Below are 21,402 nucleotides of genomic sequence, written 5' to 3'. Positions count from 1 at the left end.
TTTTTCATTTTGATTATGTGTGCTAAGGTAGATTGGACAAGAATTATTAAGTCTCTTAAAATGTGAGGAGCCAGGCAAGTCAAAGAGCCCACACCCAAAGAACAAAACCCCAAAGACCACTCCATATTAAGATCACAGGGCATGCCATCATTCTGTTATAGGATGAATAAAAATATTTGTGATGCACATTACATTCCTGGTTCATTTCAAAAGTACTGTGATTTACTCTCTTCCACTAAATATTCATTCAGCTAGAGCCAATTTACCATAAGCTATACAAACACTACTACTTTGAACTATTTTTCCTTTACTCTATTCTTTTTGAGACAGGGTCTCACTATGTGAACCAGGCTGGCCTTCAATTCACAGACTGAGCTGCTTCTGCCTCCCAAGTGCTGGGCTTTAAGGTAGTCACCACCATAATGAGCCCTGCTTTGGTTTTAGTTTTAAATATAAACTGAGTGACTTCCTGCAACGTATCCTGAATTACTATGAAATAGTCAACACTACTCAGCTGTGGAACAATAATTAGGAAACTAATATAACTAAATTAAAAAGTTAAAATGTTAATATAAGCCAAGGGCTATAAAGGTTAACTTAGTAGATGGGTTAAAAAAAAAAAAAGACTACAGAAGCAGTCAAAACAGTTAATCAGAATAGTAAAAAAGGCATACCTCCTAGCCACTTCACTTAATAAGGATCAAAATTAATGTTTCAAGGCAGGTGTCAGAGTAATGACTGAGATCTCCCCCTTTTTTTTTTTTAAACCTACGATGAAAACTTCTCGTTTATAAAACCAAGTATTAAAGATTGGTAAAAAGATAACTTTTACATGTTTTCTTAGAGACTACCATGAGCTATTTCTGATCTGACATTTATTGTACTTTAAAAAAGTGTGCATGTACTCATGTGTATGCATGTGTGTGTATACTTGTGTGTGTGCACATGTATGCATGCATGTGGAGGCCAAAACACTAGCTTGATGTCACCCTTAGGGACACTCACACTTCCTTGGGAACATGGTCTCTCACTGCTCCAGAGCTCTCCAACTAGATGAGACTGGCTGCCCAGTGACCCAGGGAGCCCACCTCTACCTTCCCAGCATTGGAACTAAAGAGTACATCACCATACCTAACATTTTATATGGGTTCTGGAGAGCCAACTCAGGTCCTCATGCTTGTGAGACCTATGCTCTCTGGCTACCTCTTTAGACAACTTAGGTATGTTTTCTTCCAAGGGCTTTACTGGTAAAGCTTAGCTGCTTACAACATGAAACTCATGGTCTACTGTGTAATATATTTAGGCTTATTATGAAATTAAAATCACCCTGACAGGACTGAAATCAATGATATTGAACCAGGGCGTTTCCAAAATTCCAAGGCTTTGAACCTGATGGAGAAAGGATAGAATCTTCCACACAAATGAGCTCATGTCAGAGAGAAAACCTTAACTCCTCACAAGAACAACACTGATTTTAGAACTTAATTCCTTCTAGTAAGTCACCACGGCTGCTCCAAAATACTGAACTATGTATCTGAGGCTCCCTGGGAAATTATATATGTACATATCCACAGGAGGAAAACTACCAACACCTTGTGCCTCTGGTTATCTCTTTTGCTTAGAAAATACAGCAAAATTTTTATTTATTCTAACAAAATATTAAGAAATGAAGACCTAGCTCCATTTTCAAGAACAGAGAAGTAATTATTTTAAAGACTTAAAAGTGCCTGTGGTTTATCTTATGTCTCATATAAACCTCAAATGGCTGATAAGAATGATAAAAAAAAAGGAATGACAAGTATCTGAGGAATACAGATTTTGACTGTGATGGTGAAGAGCTGATGTCATCTCTGCCCTAACTTTAGGGAAGAAGAGGAAGATACAGTGAGGAACTGGTCTTTCAGGACAGTAAGGATGATGGGGTCATTATGGGATTGCATAAATTATTTTCAAAGTCCCATTAACTTTCACACAAGGCAACTACACAATAGGCAGGAACAAGCCCTGGTTGGTGTCTCACTAAGTATTCCTTTACAAATGAACCAGACACAGGCACAGTTCTGTCATATTTCACAGACTGCCAAAAGGAGTAACAAGAGGGTTAAAAAAAAACAAAAAACAAAAAACCAAAAACAAAACAAAAACAAAAAAACCAAGTAAATAGAACAGGAATGACATCCTTAAGTCTGAAGACAGACTTGTAAAGCAGGTCTAAACTGAACATTCATGTTCAGTATCTCAGAAAGTCAACCAGTATTTATTACTTATGTCTCCAGAATGGGCAGAATTAGAAGCACATTGGTATAATCTTCAACTGCATCTTAGATCTTACAGTGGCAGACAGATGGGCTTCATTTCAATCTTACCAGTATGAAAAAAGGGCAAACTGTAATTGGCTCCATATTCATACTTCTAGTAACTTTCCAGAACACACAAACTCCTCCCACTGCTTGCTGTAACAAAGCTATGGTATGCATGCCTCAGTAAAGGCATCTAACTTCCTAGATATTTAATGACATACTCATAGCATATGGAATTGGATAATGTTTAAATCCTTCCTCAAGTCAAGAATCTACTTTAACCACAAAGATGAAATAACTTGTTTTCTTTTTCTATTTATTTTGGTTGCACAGCCATGGAATTGAGAAAGCCAGGAAGTGACATTAAGCAAACATGGAATTATAATGAGCACTCTCAAGCATTAGCCACCACCAAGGTTAGCCAGCACAGGCACTGTACTAAAGCTGTATCTGTAATATTCCTGGATTCAGATGTAAGAGCAAACAAGAAGCTGATTAGATGACTGAATCTTTTTCCTGAATAAGGTTTGTACACAGTTTTAAATTTTCTCTGATCTTAAACTAAAAAATTCTCTAAGAGATCTGAGAGAATTAGCTTAGACCCTCGTTTCACTGTGATTAAAGTCTGTGCAGGATGCAGGGCCTGATCCTGCAGGGCTTTCAGCTAATGGTTAAAAGCACATCTTTAAGGACTTCATGTAGCTTCAGTACCCAATTAATTAAATGACTGAACTGGACCACGTGAACACAGTTCAGTTTCACTCTAAATACAAATCCATGGACTTTCACAGAACCTAAATTCCTATACTTGAGCTTATATTTTGAGCTGTGTCTACAACACCCACTTTAGGGGTAATGATGTATCTCTTTAATTTACTTTTTAAAAATAATCTTCCATGACTGGAGTCCATCAACAGTTTAGGGTGACATGATCTTGCCAGAAATGGCTGATTAGTGTGATGCATCAGTAGCCCCTTAAACCACCCATCACCTTGCACTTCTGTTGGGCATAGCTCGGGCTATACTGGCCAGCGGCTCTGCGTGCTTCCTCTTCGTGCTCTTGAATTTGCTGCTGTAAGAGAATGAGCTCACCAAGCAGACCCTGCCGTGAGTTTACAATGAGGAGAAGAGGGAATTGGGGAGGGAGAACAATGTTAAACCAAAGGGCACAACAGAAAAGCAGATGCAAGACAGGGAGGAATGGATAGCTTAAAACAAAAATGGAAACACAGGTACCTCTAGTGCCGTCCCACAGGACGCTGCACTGAATTTCCATTTTCCCCTCAGTAAAACTGGGTATCTCAGAAAACTAAAACAGCGTGGTTTTAAAAGTGAAAGTGACTAAACAGCCAGACAGACAATGTCAACAGAGTAAAACTAGACTCATGGGCATGCTCAAAAAAGACTGCACATGAGGTCCCTGGTTTTCTTGGTAACCCTTTGTAAAATTGCCAATGTGCACTAATGGTTGGCATTGACTTGAAACATGACATAACCATTTGACTGAATTTTCACTTTTGATGAGCTGTTTTGACAATAAAATAGAAATGGCCTCTGAGAAAGTAACTGAAAACATACCAATTAAAAAATTAAAAAAAGAACATAAGATAAAGGGACAATACAGTTATTATGAAAACTGAAAAGTAAAAGCCAGTTTGGACTTGTTACCTTTCAAAATCTCTAACACTGATTCTGCTCAACCATTAACGGTTAGGCTGGTACACTGTGATTACACTGCGTTCACATGGGCCACAATGCTAAACGCATGCAGTTACTTCAGAGAGTGGCAGGTGCTGCCTACTGAGGTAAGGGGGCGTCTCTGTGTTGTAAATTGCTGACCTATGAAATGGCCAACCTTGAGACAAATGGAGAAAAAGACACTACGAATCAACAGTTATACCAGACTGATGGCTTCAGAAGAACTAAAATGGAAGTTCCAGTGAACAGCCAATTTGAACAGTGCAGTGTGTTAGAAAAAAATGGGTTCAGACTTATCAAGTCATAAAACTAAAGATAAGAAGGCTAGTAATTATTAAAATATACCTAAATCTGGGTTTAAAGAGCTTCAGATGTTTAAAATATAATTGTCAAAAATACTGTTTTGTATTGTCAGAAATTTCTCTTAAGATAAAAGAGAAATTATGTGAATTTCTCTTAAGATAAAAGAGAAAAATGTGCTGGTTAACAGTACATTCAAATTTTAGTTTGTGGGTTTACCCAGAAACTTACTTAATTTACCTTACATAACCTACGAAGTTAGGTAACCATAAAAGAGTTCCCCACAATAATATGGGGTGGGGAAAACATTACAGTAAAACATTTTAAATTATAGAAAGGCTGATATAAAATTTGGGAATTTTGTTTCATTCTTAGATTTGATTACTGTTATTATCAGACAATGAATAAAACTGACTGATTTACAGCAAATCAAAGGATGAACATAGCTGGCAAGTAAATTTCAACATTTGTTTCTTGATTCAATAGTACAAATTGTACTCATAAAACCTGATGCTATCTTTCAAGATGTATATGTGTGTGTGTGCAATTCTATGGCCATTGACAAATTTATCAAAGTCACTGCTATCTTCATTATCCCATAATGAATTTTTGTCATTCCATACATTAAACAACAAAATGTAATTTAACAGTGTTATCCACTTGCTCATTTATCTTAATCATCCTGTATTTCAACCACACAAGTATTTAGACCACATGAACAACTGCCTTAAAGAAGGCTTCCTAAGAGAGCCTGCAGGGGTGTCCACTCAAAGGCACATTTGACTTTTTTTTGTGTTAAGTCAATTGTGCAGTTTGCAAGTGTGAACTTTGTAGATTAATGTCACAGTGACAAAAGGTTGGACACACCTAGTAGAGTATCTGCTAATATTTACATACTACTAATACTTTAGCTTATAAAATTCCAAGTAATTTTGACTTAGCTTAACTTCCCCGCTCTGAATCACTGTTTACATCTAAACACGACTGTATAGTTAATATAATGTCCATTAGACTACCAGAAAATACTCTCTTTCTAGTGACACCTCACTTTCCTTCCAAGTCTGCTACTGAAGCACTGTTATGTGAAGATAGGTGAAATTAACTGTTACCTCCTAAAAAAAAAAGTAGGAGAAAACAAGAATTAGACACAGAAAAAAACTACTGATACTATGCTATGCATCTTAAGATCACCCTTTCCCAACTTTGAGCACCGAATAATAAGCTATACAGTCTCTGAGCATGTAGACAGCAAAGAGACAGATGAATCACACATGGCCTCAGATGTACAAAATGCGCCTTTGCCAGTGAACACTCTCCTGAGCTTAAACTTGTTTCCCTCAAGAAATAAGCATTTCAAAGATATTTTATATAAAATACAGTAATTATTACACACAATGCTTATGATTAACAATTATAGAAGGTAACTTCTATAATTTATTAAAAAGAAAGACTCCCCCTCCCCCCCTTTTTGAGACAGGTCTCATAACATGTAATTCTGGCTGGCCTGGAGCTGGGTATGTAGACATGGCTGGCCTCAAACTTACAGAGATCCGCCTCTGCCTTCCAAGTGCTGGGATTAAAGGCATGCACCATCATGCCCAGTTCAGAAGGTATGCTCTTTAACAATAAATATTCTGTTCATTGTTAATTTGACACTATAATTTTGTCTTATGTTTCAGGTATAACCCTTAATAGTTGTAAAAAAACATGACAAACATGACAGTATCAAATCAAGAAAATTAGTTATAACTAGAGTTCTGAAAAACAACTGAATATGCTAGTTTAAAATTTAACAATTTTGGTGGAAAGATTTTAATTCTAGCTCTGTCAAATTCATAGTGAAACCGAGCCCTCAAGGCGGTAGTAAGAGAATGGAGGCTTCTGCATGGTGATGAGGTCTTAAGGCCTCCAGGTAAGTGCTCTTGTAGAAGAGACCTCAGGAGCTGCCTAGCCCCTTCTGCCATGTAGACAGTGCTCAGCAGACATCACACCCACCAGCTCCTTACTCTTGTGTCCCTGTTCCAGAACTGTGAGGAATACATTTCTGTTGTTTATAGTACACATGCTTATGGCATTTCTATTATAACGCTTGAACAGGCTAAGACAATTACATCACTTGCTATGTTACCCAGATGTGTCTCAAAGGCCTCCGATTCCAGCAAGCCTCCTATCTCAGCCTCCTGAGTGGCTGGTTCCGTAGATATGCACCAGTCTGTTCATTTTAATACACAGCACCTTAAATAAGCCCTGATGTATCTGAGATGTGTTACTGCCCAGGGAGAGCAGGATTTGGCCTTGTTGCTTGAGTGAGTCAAAACAGCTGATTTTTTTTTCTTTAACTCATCACTCACCTGTAGTTTCTAGTTAAAGATAATTTTAAAAACTCTTTAGAAGATACATGGTCAACCCTACAAACCATTTCCCATTTTTCACAATCTCCAAAGACTTCATAACAAGCAAAGAGAAGAAATTAATCAAATGTTAACACATCATTAACACATAATAACTCACAGAAAATGATGACCATTGTTGTCATTCACCCCTTAACTCTTAACAGTTTTAAGTTTTACATTTATTTAGGACTTCTCACAACCTTTCAAGGGGCATCCTTTTCCAACAGAGAATTGAGGAACTCAGAGAAGCTAAACAAATTGTTGAAGGTTACAGTTTAGAAAACAGGAAAAATAACCTGTGATTCCAAAGTCTACTACCCGGTCATACTGCACTGCTGTGTTTAAAGTGCCTTTGATCCATCTTTATTAACCTACATTTCAAATGGCAGGTGTGTCTAGATTACTGCAGAAAAAAAGAGTTGGCAATCTACTGTGGGCAGGCTGAGTAGCTTATAGAGACATTATGGTCTGCAAACCTGAGTAAAACATTTAATATTAGGCCCTATAAGATAACATTTGCCAAACTTCTTTTTGGTTTAGTTAAAAAAAACTTCATGCAATATTCCTAAGCTCTACTTTCCAAATTTTGAATAACTCTACTATTTGTTTAGCTAAAACCAACTGGTTAGCTTGTATGTAAATGTTCAAGACCTTTATGAATACAAAATTTATTACTGGTTGTCAAAATGAAGTGTCTTCCCACTTTGGATTAAATTAAATTTTTCCCAATCAAAAATAGCACACTATATATTTTACTATGTGGATATTTTCTACAAATAGTTTTAAGAGTTAAACAAAATGGGCATCAGTAATTATCAATATTATAATTTCCATTAGGTCTTTTTGTTTCCAAGTGTCTACCTACAACAGTATAATTTATTGACATATGTTCATAGTACTTCTTGAATAACATAAACATGCAGCATGCTTATTAGGCAATGCAGTAAGGCTGTCTGCTTAGTCATTCATTTTCTTAATGGGCATTTCCCTACTTTTCTTCTGATCACTCAATTTCTTCTGATCTACAAAGTATACCCGTGCTGTGATTCTTGCTAAGAATCTATCTAATCTATACTTGAAGCTGTTAGCTGTGCAGGACACAAGAATTCTTCAAACCTGTGGTTACTTGATGGTGCTGGGTTACAAATATTGGATCCACTCACTCAATAAAACAGGCTCAGAATTCCAGTTCATAATTTGGCAGCTTCTGGAGGTTTTAAGTTCTCCAGATATCAAGGATTTTTACAAAGTTCACACAGATATTTTTACCAGTGAATAAAAATTTTAAACTTTTCCCCAAATTTTAAGGTTTTAATTACTATAAACATTTATTATAAGGTAGTATTACTATGTGTGGATCATGCCTCAATAAAATAGTGCAATCTAAAAGTGAATTGGCTACTTTTTCAATATTTGTTATGGAAGATGCATATCAGAACTTTTGATCAACACAGTAAAAATAGTGTCTACAACCTATCAGATGTACGTTCAGGTAGAAGCAAAGATAGGATGATTACTCAGACTGCAGTGTCATATGACTTCCAAGCTTTCTAAAGATCTCGACTGTAATTCCCATTCACACACAAGTCTAGTGAGCTCAGAAGAGGAAGCACAAGTCACCAGGTCATCATGTTGCTCAGTCTGACTCAGGTCATACTTTCTGACACCCGTGTTCCCTCAACTCCCTTTAATTTCAGTTGGGTTTGAGTGGTCCTAACTACTCCTCTACTGTCAAGACTTTTCTGGATGTGTTCTCCTCTTAGAGAGACAGATCTTTATTTCAGTCATAGATGTAGAGATGTATTCAAATTATTATTATTTTTAAAATCAATTTGCATTTCATGTTTTATTTCTAGTAGAGAAGTTGTGCCAGAAACCACAACCATGAACCTGACAATCATTAAACTTAAGCATGACTGTTTCAAACCCTGAATGCAACTTAGGGGAAGTCAGGCACATTTAGGCTGGTATTGTTGTTGATCAGAATATGATTTTCATGAGTTCATCTTCAGAACCAAGACTAAACCAATTGAATAGTAACCAGAGAAACTCTGGATGTCATACCAGTACTTCTAATGATCACTGAAATCTTTAGAATTGGTATCTGAGGAGGTCTGGAGAGATGGCTCAGTGGTTAAGGCTGTAATTCTAAAGAATAAAGGATCCTTGGGATTCTCAGCACCATGTAGCAGTTCACAAGTGACTCTAACTCCAGTCCTGGGGGTCTAACACCCCTTTTTAACCTCTGTGGGCACCAGGGCTACATGTGGCACACAGGGAAACACCCCCCAAACACACACACACACACACACACACACACACACACACGCGCGCTCTCACACCTTGAATGAAAACTAATGTCTGAATGATCTCAAAAAGGCTACCATGGGACTCAAGTCTCTCCTTGCAAATATCACTTGGTAGGCAAGATTCATTAGATTACAACAGCTTATCTGTATCTTGTCTACGGGGCTTATTACCCTCAAGTATGACATGACAGGCTAGACTCAAACCTTAGAATCAACACTGTGCATTAACAGAACGGAAAACTATTTGCTGCAGCTGAACATGCTTCCATTATATTAGCATTTTCTATAATTTGACTTAACCTGTAATAAAAGCAGCATAGGTGCAATTCTAGATTTAATATTTACAATAATCCACTGGAAAATAATTGATAAGCTAAAGCAATTTAATAAATATTTTAAAATTTATATGTGTGTCTGCATGTGGAAATATACATATGAGAGAGTCCAGACTAAGGTGGCAGATCCTTTGGCACTACAGTTACAGGTGTGTGCAAGCCACCTGATATGGGTCCACTAGAAGACCAGAATGTGCTCTGAATGGCTGAGTCATATCTGTATCCTATCCCCAGCTGGTAAGTTTTAATAGGGGAAAGTAATTACCATAAATTAAGAAAAAGTTTAAAGGAAAGAGCCTAGAAGGGGCATTTACAAGCAAACAAGCAAAGGGGTACATTAAAAAAAATAAAGCAACACATTTATTTTTATGTCAATTGAATAAAATCAAATCTACAAAAATAATTGAATTCCTAACAATACATTCTCTTGCTTCACCTATATTGCAGAGGTCAATTATAGGTCACTCAGTCAGAGTTGACAGAGTTTTAAGGGACTTACCTGAGTCAAGTCTGAAATCACTTCCTCATTTACCACAGTGATCACGTGACATATTAGTGAGAAAGCAGACACTGGCATATCTACCTGCCACTCAGGATCTACTCTACCAGACCTGCTGCAAGGGCCCTTCTCTTCAGATTAATTCATTTCTTCACATTAGGTTCATTGGCTTTCATGGCCAAGGCTTCCCCGGCTCAAAATAAGCCACATTTGTTAACTTACTCTCTAACCCTACCTCTCAATGTACAATCAAGACTATTCCTTAGTTAAAATTATATATACAAATATATTAAAAATAGATCAAAAATGAAAGTAAATATATACTCTGAAGTATGTTTTACCTAAAAGATGAAAGAAAAAAAAATCTTGGAAATATATTTAAAAATTAGGATAGCATAAAATAAAGTTCAAGTTGAAAGAAAGGGAAAGAAATGGAAATATAGAAATTACTTTTCTGTTCCTCAATAATCATAAGTTTCTTTCCCATGATGCTTTAAAACTCAGTATAAACTCTATATTCCACATTTAACTTAAAATGTTTATAGAATATTTCACTCATAAATTTATTTATCTAGGTATTAGTTTTACAAAACTCTAAATTATTTCATTTTCCAGTTTAAAAAGATGACAAAGGCATATGACTAGAAATGCAGAGTGGCTCAGCGGCTCTCCAGGTTTCATATGCAACTGCGCCATAGTGCTCGCATGGATTTGTTAGAGAAGGTGTTAACTGATGCACCTCTCAATGGCCTGATCCATATACAACCTTATCGGTTCTTAATATGCAAGAATTGACTTATTTGTTAATAACTCACTTTCTACTCTCTCATATCTTTCCCCCTAAGCCAATGTAAGCCTCCAGAAAAGGGAGGAGGTTCCGTGCATAAATCTGGTATGCTCTGAACATTGTACCCTCTTGGAGATCTGTGAACACATATGAATATATATTGGTCTGTGAAGTCTCAGGAAAGAGAAGACTGCTTAAACTATCTACACCACCTTTTCTCACATATATTTTGTAACAAACTCTTGAATGATTATTTCACAGAGCATAACCGAGGGGATGGGTGTCTTTGATTCTACTCCAAAACTGCCTCATTAACACCCGCAATTTTCAATTAGTAAGTATACATTTTTATATTTTCTAGGAATGTGTTAGCATTTTCAAGTATTTCAAAAACAAAAGGAACAGTTAATTTTCAGGACTCCCATTACGACAAGTTCTGTTTTATATTTACCTTCTTATAATGCTTGTCACTTTCTGATCCATGATCTTTTGCTCTAAATGCTGTTTCTCCAGGTGAACCTTAAAGATAAACACACAGTTCTTTAAATTCTCTACTGATGTTTACAGCCCACGTTAATTTCCAAATGACATTAAAGCAATTGAAAAGTAAGTGGCTGTGAGGAGAGAGGATATAGCCCACAGGCAGAGTGCCTGCCTCGTATGTATTGGATTACCAGCATCGCAAAATGAAAACCAAATCAAAACAAACCCCAGATAGGCAGGCATGCACCAAAATGAAAACCAAATCAGAACAAACCCCAGATAGGCAGGTGCATGCCTGCCATTCCAGCATTTACACTCTGGAGACGGAGGCTGCGCTGAACAGTGAGATCATAGCTCAAAAGAAACCATAGTAGCTTCAAAAAATACAATTAATCCATTTGAAAAATATAGATGAAGATTATGATAAAATAAGACAATCTTTGGCAAAGATTGTTTTATGAGGGAGTTCTTTCAGTTTGGCCAAGTACCACTGCCATCAGACAATGTGTAGAATACAAAGCAAATTTAAAGGTCACTATGACAGGGCAGATGAGACAAGCTAAAATTACTTTTCATTTCAACAATCTCTTTTGGTAAGCAAATTATCTTTTGATAACTTTAAGTCTTGTATTTAGCAATTTTAATTTTGTCATCAATATAATTTTTTTACTATTTCCACCAAAAGGATATAAGTTTGCCTAATATAGTTCTGGGTTTAAAGATCGGCATATATAAGCAGGATTATAAATTTGGTCTGCAATTTTATTTGCAACTAGTTTATTAGAAGCATTTAAAAGGCATGTTAAGGTCAGCAAAAATGTCTGGTTACACACCTAACAAGAGAAGTGGGCCAGAAGCTTCTATGAGTTCACTAACCAATTTGGGACCTGTGGAAAATCAGCAAAAGGGGAAATGAAAATTTAATAATAATAAGCAAGGATGTCTGAGATCTCAGACTTATATTAGGATAATAACTGGGCAAATATGCCAGGATAAACCTTATAAAATTGTACTTCATACGGCCTGTAATAATTACGTTTTGTTTTAAAGTAACAAAATTGGCTTGAAGCAGTCATGAAAAGCAAATGCATAGGTAGTCTCATCTACATGTCAAGAAATAATAGTTTCTTATTCACCAACAAAAGGCTAAGCATATACTTTCTTACAAATTTTCATTTGATTAGGCTAAAGATTAAAAGCACTGTGTAAGCTTTACCTTGTATTTGCGTTTCTTTTAAATTAGAAGACGGAATAAATAAGACCATATATGCATTTTTCCTCTGAGATCCTAAATCTTGAAGTTAAATGAGAAGCTCCCACTTACCTGCAGTGAAGAAGTCCTTCAACAAACTGAGGCTTTCAGCGATCTTGTCCAGGTCAGGAGCTAAATTGGCAAGGTCTTCTGAAGTCGGAAGGGCTTTTCTAATTTTCTCTACAGGGGACCAAAAGCAAGTATCAAGAACAGACTCAAAGCAGGATACAGCAAAAATATGAAGGCTATAAATGAGTCAACTTGCTTAAACCTCAAGCCAGCTCTAAATACTACTTCCTGCTGTCAACTCCACTTAGAGATGCAAACTAGAGCATACAGCAAAGAAGTGAGGGAGCCAGGGTTCAAGACCAGGCAGCCTTGCTTTAGAATCCAGACTCCCTGTCACTACACCGAGATAATGGCAAATACATTATGTTGCACAGTACTGACATGTATTTTTTTTAAATGAAACTGTCCAATTTCCTAAAAATACCTTTGTTAACATGGTTATATTTAAGAAGTACTATGATGAAGCAGTTATGCAGATTAAATCCACCTCCATATGTCTTAAAAAGGGACTGAAAAAAATTTTTCTAAAGTTCATCATGAGTTACTTGCAATCAGCTGTTGAACGTACCCTGCCCTCACCTACTTGTTAAAGGCAGGGGCGGCGTTTTAAGGGGTAAAGTTACTTTGCACACTAACAGACTTCTAAGGAACTTGGCTGCAGAAAGTAGAAATGACCAAGGTAGCCATAGGGTCCTAGTATGTATGATGCAGGCAATGTTGCATAATGTGGAAAACAGTATTTGGTAAGTCTGCTAGCAGCAAGGAAATGCAGATAGGATGTGATTAGTAGCAAAACACAAAACCAAGGAACATATCCCTATGACTATATAACTTTTAAATAAGAAGTTAATGTTAGCCACATTCAACTAATAAGCAAAACCAGAAGAAAATATTCCTAAAGAGTGGTGGCAGCCATGTTAATAAGGAATGTTAATGTAAGAATAAGTATCCTTATTCTTACATTATTTTTCTTCTGGGTTGTCAAGATGGCTCAATGGGCAGAAATGCTTATCACCAGGCCTATCAACCCAAGGTACCCATAGGATCCCTTTTAATTACAAAAAATGCCCTCAAAATGTCTTTTGACCTCTACACTGATGCCTCTGCATGCATATAGGCATCTGCACGTGTGTGTGCACACTAGTGCACCCACACACATAGAAATGTAAGAAACATTAAATTCTCTTTTACAGACTATTACTTTCATTACTGAAACGGAACTATTACATGTTAGGCTCAAAAGTTACAAGTACAAATGCAACTATTTCTATTGCCATCCCCTCCCGATCCAAAAGCTGTTTCGAATGTTGGAGATACAAACCCAAATCAATATACTCATCAATTTCCCATATAAAGTCAGGCACAATCCACTTATAGTCACTAAGGTCTGGTATCATATCTTTCCACTCATCGAAGGTCTAAAAGACAAGAACATATGTTAATCAGATAACCCAAATGCCCTACACCAATATAAAGAGACAGCACATTGGTTAAAACAATCAACAAAGAAAATGTATCCTGTACAGAACCTTTAAGGAATTAAATTATGTAAGTCCAGGTCTTTTAAAAACAAATCAGTAGGTAAGTAAGTAGAATGAAAATAAATACTCTTCTATCAAATGTGGAAAATGTAAAAACTCAAAACATTCCTATTTCAAACAGGGCTCCTGTTGGCATGAGCAAACATGAAGCAAAAGGAAGACAGACTGGGAGAGAAGTCACTTTGCTTCTGGTTCCAGGGCTGTCCAGAGTGGCCCTGTGAACATGCCACCTGACTTTGTCTCCTGTGCTGCTAAATGGCAGTGCTTAGAACCAAACTCAAGTGTTCTTCCTCCCAGACCACACTCCATCTTCCAGGGCATCTATAATTATAGTAAATATTTACATGGCACCACTAAACAACATAGAGCACAGTAAATATATACAGTGAATGACTAAAAAAAATGACAATTTCTTTCTACTATGCTGTAAAAATTTATAATATTTTAGAACAATTAGAACTATGCAGCCAATGCTGAAGATACCTGATTAAACAGGGTCAGATGAAAGGGGAAGAGGACCGCCCCCATCAGTGGACTTGGAAAGGGGCAGGGAGGAGATAAGGGAGGGAGGATGGGATTGGGAGGGAATGAAGGAACAGGATATAGCTGGGATACAGAGTAATAAAATGTAACTAATAATAATAATAATTTAAAAAATGTTATAGTAAGAAAGCAAACTCACTTTTTTGGCCGTATAGCCACCCCCAACAGCAGATCCCAGTATGATATATCGAAGTTTCAGGAGCCTGGCAGCTATTCTTGCTGGCCAAAAGTTCCTACGGGGCTGGTAGCCATATTTAATTGGAGAAAGTTTCAGTTTATGTAAGGAAAGGTTAGTTAGCGAAGAGAACTGCTGAAATGATGTCCTTGATTGTGGTCTTTGAAGCTTCAGGATGGGATGATGTGAACGGTAAATACTTCGTGAAACCAGGTGTAGTTTTTGGAGCGGTAAGTTTCTTTGTATCCCAGAGCTATGTTTCACTAAGGATTGGCAGACTTCACTGAAAAACAAACAAACAAACAAACAAACAAACAAGGATGGGAGAAACATCAGAGAAGATAACAATGCTTTGGAACTAACAGAAAAGATCAGGCACCCATACTTACAAACCATGTCCCATTATACAAGAGTTTACATTTCCTGTGTGCCAGCTCATTCAGTCTTGCTGAAAATGCTACCACAAAAATGACACTAGCTCCATTCTACAGATGAGGGAAAAAGTGGCACAAAGATATAAACACAATTTGCTGCAGAAGACACTAACAAAGGGATAACGATGGAATATGAGTCCAGGCATGAGGACTCCAGACTCTACATGTTAATTTACTATATGTGGGTTGTGATATTGGTCCAAGGAACTGAAACCAAAGAGGAAAGAGGTGGTTACTTGTTTTAGCAAAAGTTGTACACTGTAACAGCCAGTAACAAAAATACATGCAAAGTTCTGCTTTAAAAGACAACAATTCTAACAGTCAAGAACAGAGACTTGTTTTGCCTTCCAATCCTGTGTTAGTCCAGAGATGAAAACTAAGTTAATCCCACCTTCAAGAACCTGGTTCCTTGGAAAATATAAATAGCAGAACAGGCCTCAAGAGAAAACAATCTCATTGTACATGCGAAGGGTCTGAGTTGCTCCCCCCTTCCTTCCTACATGGATGGGGGCTTTCTGATAGGAAGCCTACATGGCTAATCTTACTCAATGCACATCTGATTCAATCCTATTGGTGGGGTCCACCGGTGAGAAGGTCTTAGCTCATGTAACTAAAGAAAAACAGTTGAACAGTGTTCCTCTAGTTACATGAAGCTAAGACCTTCTCACCGAAAAGGCACCACAGGCTGCAGCTCTTGTTTCCAGCTATGTCACAGACACTATGCTAGGTGCTTTCAAAAACCCAACATGGGAAAACTCAAGAGGATGAAGATCTTCTTTCATAAACATATCTGTTTAAAAAAAGGATGTCTTGCCTGACAGTAAAAGAGAGGCTGAAACTAGGTTCCATCTATAGGAAAGCCTGAGGTCTTTCCACGAGAGATGATGCTGGACAAATGTGGATGGCAGCTAATGTGCAAACAAACACAGGCAGAACCGGAAATGGAGCTGTGGTGACATTCTGGAGGATCTGCTTCCTCCTCTGAGTTCCTCAGCACACAGTTTTGCTAGGATCGGTTTCTTGATTGTGCCACCCTACTTCTCACCTTAGGGCTTGCAAAGAACTTAGCAAAACTAGCCCAGAATAAGGGTTTAAAGTCACTTCAGTATCCATTTGTACTGCACTTTACCAGTGTGTGACTGAGTGAATAGCCTTTTAACCTTCAAGAGGTTAGTTCTACTTTTCAGAAAGGTGCTAACCCAAATCTAATCCCACCTAAATGAACTTCAAGTCCACATGTAGCCCTTGGGTATTTATGTCTTTATTTATTTTCTCCCTTATTTCTCTCCAAATCCCAAATATTCCTATTTTCACAATGGTGGAAGCAAGAATTTTAAGTGACAGAGACAGAATATTCCAGGTCAGTACTTAGAAGTAGCATGTTCTTCAATTGTCTTCTAAAGGCAGAACTGACTCAAAGCAAATCCTTGTATGTAGACAGGTATCTTCTAGAGCTGCCAGTTCAAGAGAATGATAAAAGCTCACCCAAGGGAGGGCTTTTAAATTAAAGATAATTCTGCATCTTTTTAAGTTTAAAAATTATCATTATTATTTATTTTATGTGTATTGATGTTTGCTTGCATGCATGTCTGGATACTTGTGTGCAAGTTACCAACAGAAGCCAGAAGAAGCATTGGATCTTCTGCAAACATAGTTACAGATGACTGAGCTATGATACGGGTAATGAAAATCAAACCCAGGTCCTCTGAAAGATTAACCATCTCTCCATCCCTACAATAAGGTAGTCTTGACATACAGATAAGAGAGTAAAAGGAGCAGAAGAACAGCAATTGCTCTGGAAGCTGATGAAATCTGCCAGAGAAGACCTAAGGATCCCAAGTGTATGTGTACGGGTAGTGAAGGCTTCCTAGACACAGCTGGCATCAATATTGGCATTTGTAACAGGTTCACATCACTCACCTACTCTATCAAAGCCCTAAAAGGAAAGTTGCTAGGTGAAGTAATCAATAACAGAAAACACAGCTTGCTCAGTCATTCATCCCTCTCACCAAGAAGTAGCATGATCAAAGCATCTGCATTGTCATTGGCCCTTAATGCTTAAATGTGACCAGACAATCAGACTCCTATAACAAATTAGGGGCTCTTAACATGATATCACATGTATTGACAAGATTCCTGAAATACTGAAAACTTAAATAAGAGCATTTTCCAAAATATTAGAGAATACAACATTTATAGATTTAAGCTTTAGAAAAGAGCTTAGTGAATATTAAAGAGCAGTTTACGGAAAGTAAAGCTACACTTGCATATACCTCAACCGCAGAAAATAAATTAAGAACACTTTCTAGGATGCAAAATAAAGAAAAAATACAGAAGACATAAGCTATGATACAAAGAAATGGTATCAAAGTGGGAAGGTGAGAGGCTCTCTCTCTCTATATATAAATATATATATATACACACACCACACACATATACACTGTGTGCATGTGTGTGTATGTATATATACACATAGGGTACATAGCAATGATCCATTGGGATCAAGGAATAAAGTATTGGATATGTATATACCTGTGTACTTCTGGATGCATGTGTAAGTTTTGGGAGACTTTCTGTTTGTTTTCAGTAGAGTTCCATTTTTATCGTGTATACTCATATACAGAATGTAATATAAAATGGACTTTACAACATGTAGCTTTATGACTTGGGTTACGACTTAGTATATTACAAACATTTCCACTTTTACAACAGTTAAGATAACTGTAGCTTGGAGAAAACTTCAACTAATCTTTCAGGACAGATGTATTTAATGTCTTTCCAAGGTAACCTCATAACTTTTACAATGTATGGAGAAAAAAAAGGAAGTCCTTTTTTGTTGTTGTTTGAGACAGGGTCTCCCTGTGTAACAGTCCTGGATATCCTAGAACTTACTGTGTAGACCAGGCTGACCTCGAACTCACAGAGATCCATCTGCCTGTCTCATAAGTGCTGGGACTAAAGGTGTGCACCACCATGTTGGGCTGGCAGTCCATGTCTTAATTAGCTTCATATATATACATATATATACATATATATATGTAGCTTCATTTATATATGTATTTATATATATATATGAACTTGCCTTTAAATGACTTAACTCTTTAGTTTTCTGTGACTGGGTCTTGCTCTTTAATTCTTTCAGACCTGGTACTTGCTATGTTGCTAAGGCTGGCCTTGAACTCTTAGATGACCTCATCTCAGTTTCCTGAGTGTTGAAATGTACAGGTTTAACAGCATTATACATGGCTTAATGATTTTAGCTTTTTAATGTGCAGCTACCTAAGCATTACTCATGAAATCCATTTTATTTTTTCCAATCTTTCTTTGTCATTAATGGAAGTATTATATTATTTAATCTTATTTTAAAGTAGGCATATAATGCAAATGGTTACTTATTATACAGGTAAATAAATAAAATTTTAAGATAATATACATATGAACATGTTGGGGCAGATGCCTACTTTTTTACTTTTCTTAATAAGCAGATAAAAAGAAGAGGTTATATTTTTGGAAAGAAAAACCATACTAGACCTACCTAAGCAATCTCATATTTTTTAAAAAGTATTTAGAAAGAAAAAGAATACATGCAATGGAAAGAAGAAAATAAAGTTGAAGAAAAATTTTGCAGAACTGAAGAAAGAGATTTTTTTAATCAAAGGTCAAGCCAGACAAGTGACGAAAAAGAACACCCACAGTTGAACAAAGTCTTAAGAAATCTGAGACAAAGGACAGAGTCAAGAAAGAACAAAGTGGCTATGGAGGGAAAAAGACTTCTTTATCCAAAGAAACTTAAAAACAAGAGTCAAATGTGATGAAAAGTACATCACCCCAAGTCATCTGCTGTTGTTTATCTACCACATCTTTTACCTATATAGAACTGTCTATTTTGAAATAACTTTTTCCATTAATTTTACACAAATATTTATTGTACCCCCAAAATGTTGGTCATTGGCCTTTCATTTGACTTGTCTAAGAGAAGTATTTTTATGTGTATATAAAAGTCTGTTTCAACCTTATTAATAGAGTAGGACTTAGTTGCATTTTGTTTGTTTTTGGTTTTTTGTTTTGTTTTGATCCGGTCATGGTTTTTCAAGACAGGGTTTCTGTTTAGCCCTGGCTGTCCTGGAACGTGCTCTGCAGACCAGGCTGGCCTCGAACTCACAGAGATCTAACTGTCTCTGCCTCCCAAGTGCTGGGATCAAAGACATGCGCCACTACTGCTGGCTTAAATAGCCTATTTCAATATTAAAAGTTGCGAAAATGTCTAAATTAAAATCCCACAAGATTAAAAATAACTGAATCATGGCAGAGGCAGTTCCACTTTTGCACTCTTAATTAACTCTGACAAAACAAATGGGTCCCATTCCTTATAAGTATAATAAACCATTTCAACCATTTAAAAAGCTCCTGGGGCAGGGCTGGAGAAATGGCTTATTGGTTAAGAAAAAGGGCTACTCTTCCAGAAGCCTGAGGTTGAATTCCCAGAACCCACAACTCCCAACCGTCTGTTACTCTAGTCTCAGAGGACTGAATGCTGTCATCTGGCCTCTGTGGGCAGCAGACACACAAGTAACACACAGACATACATGCTGGCAAAAGAGATATACACATTTAAAAAAAAAAGCTCTAGGGTATGTAGAGATGCATGGAAGGGTTAAGAGTGCTTGCCATTCTTGTAGAAGACCTGAGTTCAGTCCCAAGTATCCACCTCAGGCAGCAAAACTGCCTGTAACTCCATCTCTAGTGGGACCCTACCCCTCTACCCAGACAAGGGACCTGTACTCATGTGCAAATACAACCTTTCTCCCATACACATAATTAAAACAAAATCTTTTAAAAGTTCTAACTAAAACTGAAGATCAATGTTTAAAGGTAGAGTTAACTCAGAAGAACTAAAATTTCCCAATCTTCCTTGGTGTATATTATTTCCTATAATCAAATGTCTGAAACAATATGTCAAGCTTGGAGTTATCAGAACAAATGACATATATAACATCAAATTTAGCATCGTTAAAATGCATACAGCAATTCATATAAATGAAACTATGTCATGATTTTCGACCTTAAAACCAGGCTAGTGCAACAACAGCACTATTAGAAAAGTGGCGCCGCACGCACCATGTCGTATCAAAGTGTACCTCAACACTGAACAAGATCTCCTCTGAGGAGGGCGTCTCTTAAACATTGTCCAACATCACGTGCGTCACTGCTCTACTTCTGACTCCAGCCAGAGGGTCAGGCAGACAGGCAGAGCCCTTTCATACAGAAGAGCGCAAGTACCTGCATATGCAAAGTATATATGGCCTAAGGCTGGAAGAAGACTGCTAAATGAAACTCACGGAGATATAAGGAAACAGCCAGGCCAGGGGAGAATAGCAACAATAAAAGCAGCAACTAGAGACAGAGATAACAGCTAGATCACAAGGGCACGGATAAAGGGAACAGCAACCATGGGCCAAGACTGAAGGCGTCCAAAACCTTCGAGTTGAATGAGAAGTGGTCACCGGCCAGCGCTTGTCACTCCGACTGCTCAAACATTTGCAAGAATTCTCTAAGAACCTTGGACTGGCCTGACGGTCACCTGCACATTCAGAAAGTAGTGATGGAGCAACCCGGCTGTCTAAATGGCACAGAACGTGACATAACGGGGCCGGGTCGCAGGCCGCACTTACCAGGCCACGACCGCCCGACGTACTCGCCACATCCCGCCAGCGCAGACCACACACAAGCGCCGAGACGGCCACGTGGGAGCCCCGTGTCGGCCCCAGTCCGACACCTGCTCCGGCAATGACCCAGGAGCAGGCGCTCAACAAGGGCATAGAGCAGTCGCTGAGTCCCTCCCAATGGCGCATGTACTTCCGCAAGAGCCGGCCGGGCACCCGTAATAAGTCCGTCCCCAAAATAACCACCCACAGGAACGATAGGAGAGCAGCACAAACGGGCCGCGGAGGACTACGAATGCCTTGCGAGCCTCTGGGCGGTACCTATGTAGTGCTCCCCCTCTCGGTTCCGCTCTCAAAGTGAACCGGTTGGAATTCTGAAAATGAGCGTCCCGGTTAAGGATTCCAAGCGAGATGGTTGGGCGGGCTGTCCTCAAGAAATTCACACGATGAATGTTTATTGGGAGCAGCCAATTTAATGAGATCTGTTTAAAAGCATTTTTGTAACCGAACAATGTTACAGTCTTGGTATGCTAGGAACCTTAGATTTTTCTGGGATCCTATTGGAGAGACACTTTTGACATTTGAGTTTGTAGGTTTGGAATATGCGCATATAGTTTTATA

General features: G+C 37.8%; 1 protein-coding gene across 4 annotated transcripts in view; it reads right to left on the bottom strand.

The window, feature by feature from the left end:
* Positions 1–21,014, bottom strand: part of Opa1 (OPA1 mitochondrial dynamin like GTPase) — a 72,906-nt gene extending 51,892 nt beyond the window's left edge. The window contains exons 1-7 of one of the 4 annotated variants that reach the window (XM_060370171.1): positions 20,791–21,014; positions 14,649–14,967; positions 13,747–13,843; positions 12,429–12,536; positions 11,938–11,991; positions 11,073–11,140; positions 3,292–3,402 (exon numbers count right to left, since the gene is read on the bottom strand). In XM_060370171.1, coding sequence (XP_060226154.1) covers positions 3,292–3,402; positions 11,073–11,140; positions 11,938–11,991; positions 12,429–12,536; positions 13,747–13,843; positions 14,649–14,967; positions 20,791–20,822 — 789 coding nt within the window. In that variant the 5' untranslated portion in view covers positions 20,823–21,014. The remainder of the gene's footprint in view (positions 1–3,291; positions 3,403–11,072; positions 11,141–11,937; positions 11,992–12,428; positions 12,537–13,746; positions 13,844–14,648; positions 14,968–20,790) is intronic. The other 3 variants (XM_060370173.1, XM_060370172.1, XM_060370174.1) reach the window with 3 other exon arrangements.
* Between the last annotated feature and the right edge of the window lie 388 nt (positions 21,015–21,402).

Source organism: Meriones unguiculatus, chromosome 17, assembly GCF_030254825.1.
Source record: "Meriones unguiculatus strain TT.TT164.6M chromosome 17, Bangor_MerUng_6.1, whole genome shotgun sequence".
Classification (NCBI taxonomy): Eukaryota; Metazoa; Chordata; class Mammalia; order Rodentia; family Muridae; genus Meriones; species Meriones unguiculatus.
Note: the sequence above shows the minus strand (reverse complement) of the source record. Positions and strands in the feature narration are given on the sequence as shown.